General features: G+C 30.9%; 1 protein-coding gene across 1 annotated transcript in view; it reads right to left on the bottom strand.

The window, feature by feature from the left end:
* Positions 1-6,821: 6,821 nt before the first annotated feature.
* Positions 6,822-10,747, bottom strand: part of LOC149556615 (small nuclear ribonucleoprotein SmD1a-like) — a 63,402-nt gene continuing 59,476 nt past the window's right edge. The window contains exons 3-4 of the mRNA XM_089831019.1: positions 7,517-7,708; positions 6,822-7,424 (exon numbers count right to left, since the gene is read on the bottom strand). Of these exons, the coding sequence (XP_089687145.1) occupies positions 7,363-7,424; positions 7,517-7,708 (254 nt within the window). The 3' untranslated portion in view covers positions 6,822-7,362. The remainder of the gene's footprint in view (positions 7,425-7,516; positions 7,709-10,747) is intronic.

Genomic DNA, 10,747 nt, shown 5'->3' with positions numbered 1-10,747 from the left:
CTCAAATGTAAAACATAGCATGAGTAACACGTACCTCTCGGATGAAAATATAACAAGGTAAATATCTATAACACAAAACCAAAGAATCCAACATGGATCATCCATTTCTATTTATTTAAACATAAAATAATGGTAGTTTACACAACATGAAAAAGCACTTAAAACATATAAGTGAACATAGTCATAAACATGACTAACCACTGCTACAGGAACCTAGTCCAGTGTAGCATGGTAACAGTACACAATGCAATCTCTGCACACATCTCACAGTAATCATAGAACAATATCATGATACCACATCAATCCTAGTAACCACTGGCACAAACCTCAGTGAACCATAATCACATCATAATCTCATAATCAGCCATAAGCATAATCAAAGCAACTGAAACAGTAACATAAATCCAATCACCTCAATGATGTAAACCACTCACGATCTTTCATAACAAAATATCAACAAGGTTACATCCATCATGATGACTTACAGAAGTCAAATGGGAGAGGCACTACATGAGGCTATTCAGACATTGGGTTCAATGGTCCTCCTTTCAACTCCTAATAGGGTTGGCACAAATCCTAATAGTGTTAAAATATCCTAACAGGGATTCAAAGTCTCCTAATACGGACTCACATGCATTGATTATATTTCATTGACTCCTAATAGGGTCTATCCTCTTACAAGGAACTTTTATATTAGTACATCATTTTGTGGGTACCATCCCCACCTGGGTTTTCCCTTTGATCAAGGATTTCCCTAGTTAAAAAATCTGGTGTTATTGTGCATGGTTATCTTTCTATGGTTGTTGCATCTACTATTTACATGTTTCAGAATAAATAAAGATATTGAGAGTTGTTCTAATTGCATAACTGATAGTGATAGTGTGGTTGAATCAAATATGTATGTTTATATAAAACAAACGTGTTTTTATAATAATTTTCTCTACCAACTCACAAAAAGAGTATCTATAGGTACTCATGTCATTCAAGTCATAATTAGAGATGTAATCTGATTAAATGGTTTAAATACATTTATCATTAAAAGAATTAAGAAGGTGAATAAAATTCCATTTTTTGTACAAATCTTACCAACATGAACCAACAAAAAGAAAGTATAAATGACATTTTTACAATTACAAATAATAAGATTATTGCTAACTTTTTTATTCTATACAATCATCAACTTGATTAATATAAAAGAATATATTTTTACAGCAAATTTTAACATTTAAAAACTATTAAAAGCAAGATAATTGACACACTTACAATTTGATGAAATAAAAAATTAAATAAATATAAATGAGAGAACATATATTCAATTTTCCAATTCTATGTACTTACTAACTAAACTAATAAAATAAATTGAATACATTAGATTAGTATTCCAATCCCTATTAGAAACAAGAGCTATGGTCACCTTTTGGTTATGTGGGATTTATAGATAATTTTTTAAATCAAACTTATGACATGGAGAAGAACAATTGATTGGGTGCGCACTCCTCTAATATTATGTGGTTATATGATTTTGTCACAACATTTTTGACATAATAGATATTTGCACTATTACTTCATTCTTTATAATATTAACTCTCACAATTTATGTTTCCAAATTCAATTATAAACTTCATTCTTTATAATATGAAATATGATCTTTGACACATTTTAGTGACATGAATTTTTGTTGGAGAATTCATGTTTGATATATATTAAAAATATTTTAATTATCTTTATTAGTCTCGCCTATATATAGGTGGAGACTATTGTTTTTGGCTAGCTTATTTAACATTTGTTTGCATCAAAATCTGTGTCTCAAAAAAATTAATCAAACTTTCCTAAAGTTTTTAGTCGCTTTATTTTGATTTAAGATTTTGTAGAATATTTTCTTTTTTCTAATTGGTCCTTGCTAATTTTGCTAGTAATTTTTTAAATTTCTTATTTGAAAATTGGAAGAATTTTTCCAGCGCCAATCAAAAACTAAGGTGACGAGAGAACTCAGGTCAAATGTTAATTTTTCTATGGTCCTTTAATAATACTGTGTGAGTCATTCGTGCGAAATAGTTGAGTACAATAATTTTCATGTGCTAAATTAGTTTTCTAGAAGTAATAGGCTTGAGAATAATCATTCCTTGCTGCGCTGTGATGCTTTTTGGTTGGTCTAAATAATTTCCCCCCTTTATTTGTTGTCTCTCTTTTTAATATTTTAATTTTTGTATTAATATAAAATCTGTTTTGGCATTTGGATTCAATTTGTTGTAAATGATAGTTATATTAGTTAACTATTTAATATTTTAAATTTTTGCTCGTAATAAAATATCTATATTAGAATATTAGTTCAATATTATTTTTATAATTTTTTTTAATTTTAAAATTATATTAAACTTCATTTAATAAATATATTTTTCTATTTAAATCAATTAATTCTTATTATATTAAAAAAATTAAATTATAACTTATTATTAATTTTTATTAAATACTATTTTTATACATGCACATTGTTAGTTACTATTGTAATATTTTTTTCTTTATATTGTTAACTAGTTATTAATTTTCTATTATAGATAAATATTAGTATTTTTAAATTTCTATAAAATTTTATAATATATATAACTAATATAATAGAATGTGGAACATCATTTATTTTTAAACATAAAAAATACGCTATCAAAAACTAAAAAATAATTCTTTCATATTTACAAAGTTCAAAAACAACAAAATTTGATATTTATTTTAGCTCATTGATTGGGGATAGTAGAAACAATTTTTTCATTTCAATCTTCTATACTAATCACTTCATTATAAGTTTAAAAAATAAATCAATTTATATATTTTTAGTTAATTTAGAAATAAGTTAAATATTTATAGTTTTAGAGTGGTTACTTATGTTTACACTATCTCAAAAAAAATTAATTTATTTTCATACATACAAATACAAACACAAATTTTAAATAAGGAATATTTAAATTTAAACTAAAAAAATATTTTAAATAACCATTTTTTTCCTTAATTGACTTTCCAAGCAATTTCAACTTACCCTTTGCTAGATATGAATGCTAGTTCTTTTAAGTAATGTACAAATCAAACCTTGACACTTAGACCTTCCTAACATTTGTTTTTGGTTTCTCTTTTAGTTATTTCAAAATAAATTTTAATCAATAATAACATAATTATTTTATTTTTTTAGTAAATATGATGTATATAATTGATATTAAATAATTTAAAGATTGTATCTTTAAATTAAAATAAATATTCAAAGAGATGTGTTATCTTGATACATATTATACATTATTATTATTTTTGTTCATTATTAATAGTTACATTTGATGCAATAAACTAAATATTTTTATTACAATATTATCTTAATGCTCATTGCATCAAAAATGTGTATCCAAGAATCAAAAGGGTGTTGAAAATATATTTTAGTAGAATTAACACTTCAATTAAAATTTAGATGATAATAATGTTTTGAATTTCAAATTAATTGTTAAATGCAGACAAACACTTTTTGGTGCCTCTATAGACATTTACATTACATCTAGGTGATGCTCACAAATGTAGGCATTGGACCTTCTCAAGAGGTAAATCATCCAGTAACTCTATAGTCAAATTATGATATTACCACCAAGACTTAGTTGTGTGGTTTATAAGTCAAACTAATTGACCCTTAGCACTCGTTGTGCACATAGGTGATTTTAGTCTACAGTTGTACCATTGGCCCTTCCTAGAAGCTCACCTCACTATCCTAAGACTACCCACTTAGCTTGTTATTGCATTCACAAAACAAATAACTAGTGTTGTGCCTTATGAAACATGGCTCAATAAGTTTGATTCAAAAACTCCAATAAGTTTGAGTCAAAAACCAGAACTGATAGTAATATTATAATATCTTATTACTATTATAAAACTTAGATTGTGGACATTGTTAGTTTTTAAGAGTTTTGTACTTCTTATGAAAATGTAGTTATGTGAATGTGGAATGTCAAGAGTTTAATGGAATGTACATCTCACTAAATGAGAAAATATTGTAGAGATCAATTTAATCCATTTGTAGCACTAGGCAATTGAGATACATACATTTTTTAGTTGTTCTTAGTTTGGTTATTCACATACATGTCATTTCTCGAAGCATATAATTGAAATAATTGTGGTCAATCCACTCTATTGCACATCCATAACCTTTAAAATATTTTTTTACAAAATGTATCATTAATTTGAATATTTTTAAATTTTTAAAATATTGGTACAAATCCAACAATTTCCCCATTATTAATTATTGAATAACATTTGTGTGACACCTCAAAAAGAGTAGGTAGATTTCCACAATCCATAAAATCAATTGCTATTATTCATCATACCTCCAACCTTTTCAAATTAGAAGTCTCTATTTTTTCCTAAGGCGAGACTCCTGCTGGAACACGCCACCTGTTATATCATTTTTTGAACTAGTAATTTACTTTACAAAATATTACTTAATATAGAATACAATAGAATTGTAAGAAATTGTAGAATGCAATATTAATGTACAAAGTTTATAGATTAAAAAATTAGTTAAATAATATTGATTTTTTTAAAATTTTATTATACTCTATTTCATAATAAAATTTATACAATTTTTTATTAGATTATATTTATTTATTTTTTCAATTCTTTTTTAAAATGTAGTATCTTATTAATCAAATTATTTATTTTTAAATTATAACATAGATCACATTTTAAAATTATAAAGTTCAAGTTTACTTTCAAAATTGAAAAATAGATGTTAAAAATATCTAAAATATTAATATATGTTGCTTTAAATTATAATATAAAACATTTAATAAAATATATTTTAATTAATATTCTGATAATTAATGAACCCAGTGAGATTGGGCTAGAGTCGTGGGGGAATTTCAACAACAATCCAATGTAACATTCAATTGCCCAGTAAAATAGAAATGAAATCCGCTGCAATTCTCCCTAATTTTTTTGTCGGAAGAAAGAAAATTGAGAGGAAATCATTCAATCGGCGAATATTCACCTGGAATCCAAATCGACAGTCTAGGAAACTTCATGCCCAATGAGAAATTTGGAAAAGAAAGAATTGAGGATGCGACACACATTTGAATCCCTAGGTAGCCCAATCGACATTTTTATCCATCTCAATTGGTATTTGCAGATGCAAGAAATCAATTTAGTCTACGCACAAATTATGTGTTCCATCTTTGCAAATTCTTTTTTAGGCTATTCCTTTCATCCCCAGGCTAGTTAAGCCAACTATAGCCTCGCCTGCCCTCTCTGTTGTCACCGTCCAAAATATCAATATTTGAAACCCCAACAAACCACAACATTCATTTTCAAATAAGATTGTTGACTAAATAATAGTTTGAACATTCACAGCAATGGGAAACCGAATGAATATTAACAAAAATAGTGGCAAAAAATAATGGTTTTAGCTTTATTAAAGTATTGAGCTTTAGGAATCAATTTTGCATGCCTGCCAGCGAACGCAGGAACAATCCTGAAAACAATTGCATGTATTCTGAACACTGGTTAATTTCCCTGTTGTTTCTGTAATTTGTGTTAATTCAATTCATTTACGTTGCATTTACCATAGTACTTTTTCCTAAGATTAAACTGTAGGTTTAATTGACACATCAATTTTGTATTAATGTTGGGGTGAGCATTTTAGGCCATAAGGGTTTTGCAGGCATGTACAAAGGCTTTAGTACTTCACTCATGGGGACAACACCAGCATAGGCTCACTAAAATAAATGTGGGCAACAATGTTAGTTTGGTTGGGGCTTTCAGAACCTGCAGAAAATGCTGCCAGTGGCTTGAGCGCGTACATGGTTGCTCAGCCTACTTGCAGACCATCGGTGGAAGTGGAAGGCTGTAGAAGGTTGCAGGGTGTGGAGAATATTCTAGAATTTATTTTTCTTCTAATTTTGCTGTCAAAAAATTAATTATATCCCTGAGAAAATTACTTCTGGCCAATCAAAATTTTGAAATTACTAATTCAAAATTAATTTTAAAATAAAATAATTTTTAACCTTCACAAATTCATTGATATTGATTGTAAAAACTATTTGTGACCACCACCGAAAACATTAGTTCTCTGCCTATAAATAGGCAGGGACTAACAGTAATAATAATCCATTAAGTTCAAAAAATTAAAATCTTAGTACACCCAAGATGATTTATCAAACAATAATAAGTTCCTGTAAATGCAACCTTGGTTATAGTAACGAGGTTTCTGATTTTTTATTGTGTGATCTTTCATATGATTAGGCTCAAAATTCATTCTGAAGATCTGTACAAATGATTTCCACTTTCTTAACACTGAAACACCGAGGATGCTCGCAATAGGCTATTATATTTATGAAGTAACCATGAGTAAAAGAAGGCAGAACATTATACTGAGCTGGTGAATAACCAAAAGAATGCCCATCAGACTTGCTACCATCTCAATAAGATTCAATTCTACATGTATCATGAAATGTGATCACAATTCAACTGCCCTGACATTAAACATTTGTAGTATTTCAATAAACTAGTTTCCTCATCATGCAATAAAATGCATTTCAAGTTATCTATCTTCTGTTTGATCTTAGGCTTATCGTCACAGAATTGAATGAACTGGAACAACATGGTTGGGAAAATGTTACAAGTTGTAATTGCTATTTACAACTTCTGAGTTGGCTTCATAAAACTTTTCATCTTTCATTTGGATGTATTTTGGACCTGCCAAGGATTATCTGCTAGTGAAAAATGAAACCTCGCTTTCTAACAACAAAACTTGTTTAGAATTACCATGCAAAACACATTGTTAATAACAAAACAGACTAATATTTTAAAAAATGATCGCATCCTTTAATGCAATTAATAATTTTACAACAGTTTCTAATTTCACAAGATTTTAATTTAATAAAACAGTTCCAAATGAGATGACTAACTAGTTATCCAAACCTATATGAAGGTACAAAATAAAGCTCAAGTACTTTCACTGGGTACAAATATCCTCACAGCTTTGTAGAAAGCATACAAGGGCTGTCAGATCTTAGCAAACCAAGTGCAACTCCGAAAAAAACCACTTCGTCCGCCCTTATTGTAACTTCTGAGACCTCGTTTTAGCAAAAAATGGCAGCATAAAAATTGTCATCACAAGAAAATTACCTTCCAAAACAGTAGTGATATAAATTTCACCTAAATCATCGTGATCTAAAGAAAAACAAAAAAGACCCCAGTAAACCACAATTCATAGAAATTGCCACCCCCTTAAACAGCAACATAGGATGCCACAGATTAGCTAAAAAAGTTCAACAAATGTTTGGAATATTTTTTGTACAACCGAGTACTAGCATTGGAACTCTCAAATACATTGTATACAAGTTACCGCCCACGACCACGGCCACGGCCCCTTCCTCGTCCACGCCCACGACCAATAGGTTTCCCTGAAAACAACATAAAGGCTTACATAAAACTAAAGACGAAACGTTAAATAGTAAAAAATGTACTTAATTCGTACTGCAAATAAAAACTATACCAGCAGCTGCCTTCTTTGGCTTGATTCTTGGTGTATCTTCCACCAGCAGCGCTTCCAGGTTCAAGCTATCAGGCAAAATATAGTACCGGATATTATTGCCCCTGACACTGAGATGGTCAAGTGTTACAGGAGCTTTCCCCTTCAGCGTTAGTTTCACTGTCTTCAAGTGTGTATTCATGCTTATGTCAACCCCTGCTCATGATACAAATGCAGCATAAGCTACCATCAGTACCGTTCCCAAGACTTTACAATAACTTCCATTGGTTCAAGGAACAAAAAGAGAATATCAAAATCTAATTTCTGCGCCATAGCCTGACATCATGTTTTGCAATCTAAACTGGGTTTAGTGTCTTGTGAGTTGTCATTGAAGGAAGCAAAAAATGTCAAAAAAATCAACATATTTAAATATTTTCTACAACATGGGATTCTTAGGATTCTAAACAAATCTAAAGATTTTTTCCTCAATCAAACACAGCAACCAAGAAGATAAAATCAACCTGAACTGGCAACAGGAAATCATTCAAGTAAACCTTTTACAAGAATGAGTGTTTCGCCAACTCTGTGCTAACGGGAAGTGATGGAAAACCTAGATTAAAAACTATTTGTATGACTGACACCAAAGCGCGGCTTAGAGATAAACATAAGGGAAAGCAGGACTGTCCATGGTAGATTGAAAACTGTTTGGTAAAAATTACAGACTCTACAGCAAAATTTTCCATTGCTAACCCGACTTCACAAACACAGGTATTCCACAGAAATGAAGGTTGCTGTTTATAAACTTAACTCAGCAACCTTGTTAACTCAACTCAGCACAATGGTAATTTCATGTGAAATCACTCTCGAGAAATCTAGGGTTTTTCATCATTCAATTCCTGCCATTGAGGTTTCATCCTTAGGGCAAATGAATTGTAGACCATGCAAGAAAGGAGTAGCAGTCAGATGATAAAAGATGCATGATTTATAAAGATTTCCTGCCATGAGAGCTTAAACTACAGTTCCGTCCTCCAAAGAAGTAAAATAATCAGATAATTAAACATGTATCGTTTGGATGGTGGTTACTTCTCCTTGTTTGATGTCTCGTGTATTGTATTTGTTAAGCAGTAAAGATCCTTCACACAACCCTAGACTTCTGATAAAATTGAACTTCTTATATTATATGTGTGTGTGTGTGTGTGTGTGTGTGCGTGTACTATTATCCTCCCATTTCAAAAAAGGGAATATTACATTCAACCTATCTACCTATTCTTAGACAAGTTGTTAATGCTCACCTATATACATGCCATATCAAATCAATGTTTTAAATTTTTAAAATAGCGCTCCCATTCATTTCTAATATAACAGTTGAGAAAAACCATGCAGGTAGAGCTGAAGAAAAATTTCCACACTTTTTTAGGAAGGACTTATACAGTCCAGTTCATGATCATTTGCTATCATTGAATTAGGATAGACACATTTTGTTCAGAATGGATCAGGATGGGCATCTTTTACTAGTTACTGTAATTACCTTATCTGTTATGAAATTTTCTAAAAATGGTAAAATCTCGTAAATACCCCCCAACATTCCAAGAATATTTCATACAATTCATGACCATTTGCAATTGTTGAGTTAGAATGGACATATTTTACTGGTAAATTCACTTCAACTGTTCAGAATGGATCAGGATGGGCAACTTTTACTGTTCATTGTTTGTTGTTAAATATTTTTAAAATGGTAAAATCTCATAAACCCCCAATATTCCAAGAATATTTCATACAGTGAATTCCACTAACCCCTTCATTTTCATTTGAGAAATAATTTACAGGTGAAGGCTTCTCAGCAACACTCTCCATGCAATGTTATCTTGGGAAAATTACAATCTCAAACATATCCAGTGACCAGCTGATGATTCCACATTTGTAAGACCCAAAAACCAAAAAATGGCCAGAAATAAAGAAAACGTGAAGTTCAGAAAGTGATATAAATGGAGTCTGTATGTAGTTCCATATTTCACATATGCAGCCTATGATAATAGATACAGGATACCTGCCCTTTTTATGTAATGGAGCGAATGTCATTAGAAATTTCACTAAAACATGAGGCTTCTAGATCAACAAGGTAACTCCTCAAAATATACTTGAATAAATTAACTTCCAAATCTATATCAGCCGCCAAACAATCACAAATAATTAATGGTCTCATGCAATGCAATCTTTAAAAAAAACTAATGTCTCCATAATACCAGATAATTAATAACAGTGGCATGTTATGTTCCTTTTACCTCAAGTAGAGCATGAGAAGAATAAGAAGTTAAAAATATATTAGCAAACTACCTCTGCAAGTGTAGCACTTAAAGATTATCATTGTTTCTTGTAAGCATTTGTGTCTTCCATCTCCAATGAAGTAAATAAATCTCCTCCTCCAGCTCATTCTCCAATGCCTTAAACTGCATACAAGATTTTGCAAACTACCCTTCTTGTCTTCCCATATCTTATATTTCTCTCGTGTGCCTTAAATTATCCTCAGAAAATGTCGAATAAAGACGAACATATTCCCTCACCTTACAATCATAGTTACACCACGTTGGGGACCAGAGGGATACTGAACCAGGGCCCACAGAGGGCCTCAAATTCAGGGTGCCAGTGGGGTGCGGGGGGGGGGGAGGGTGGAGTTATATACTATAATACAATGTGTGATACTTGAAATGCTAGTTATGAAAAGATGCATACAACATATGACATAGTAAAGATGTAAACAGTAAAATAGTAAATAAGAATTATTAAATACATGATCATTGCATTAAACATTGAAAAGTGCTAAAATTTTACATGGTCAAATCAAAAAATGGAAGAGTTCTATTTAGTATTATATAATAGATATCAAAAGCATGAGTTTCAAATCATAAAGATGACTACATTGAGTAGGCATTATACCAAAGCAAGTACAAACTACAAAAGATGGGCCCCACATACCCCTAGGGCCAGAATAGAACATATAAAACTAATAAATTTTAATGCACTTTATCTATCTATCGTGGCAAGGGATCCCTAAGTGTCCCGCCGTCCCATCTGGGGACGCCGAGACATCCACATTTCCGTCAAAATGGCAGTGATTTGCTGGTGCCATTGGGGATGCCATCCCCATTCCGGAAACGCTGGGAATTTATGTGCGGGGGAGAGGAGGGCACATCGAGGGCACATCCTTGGGGTACACTACTTATAAGATATGAGTTACCCAAGGTAGGAGAACATATA

The sequence above is a fragment of the Cupressus sempervirens genome, chromosome 5, assembly GCF_028749045.1.
Source record: "Cupressus sempervirens isolate cs-2001-9-10 chromosome 5, ASM2874904v1, whole genome shotgun sequence".
Taxonomy (NCBI): Eukaryota; Viridiplantae; Streptophyta; class Pinopsida; order Cupressales; family Cupressaceae; genus Cupressus; species Cupressus sempervirens.
Note: the sequence above shows the minus strand (reverse complement) of the source record. Positions and strands in the feature narration are given on the sequence as shown.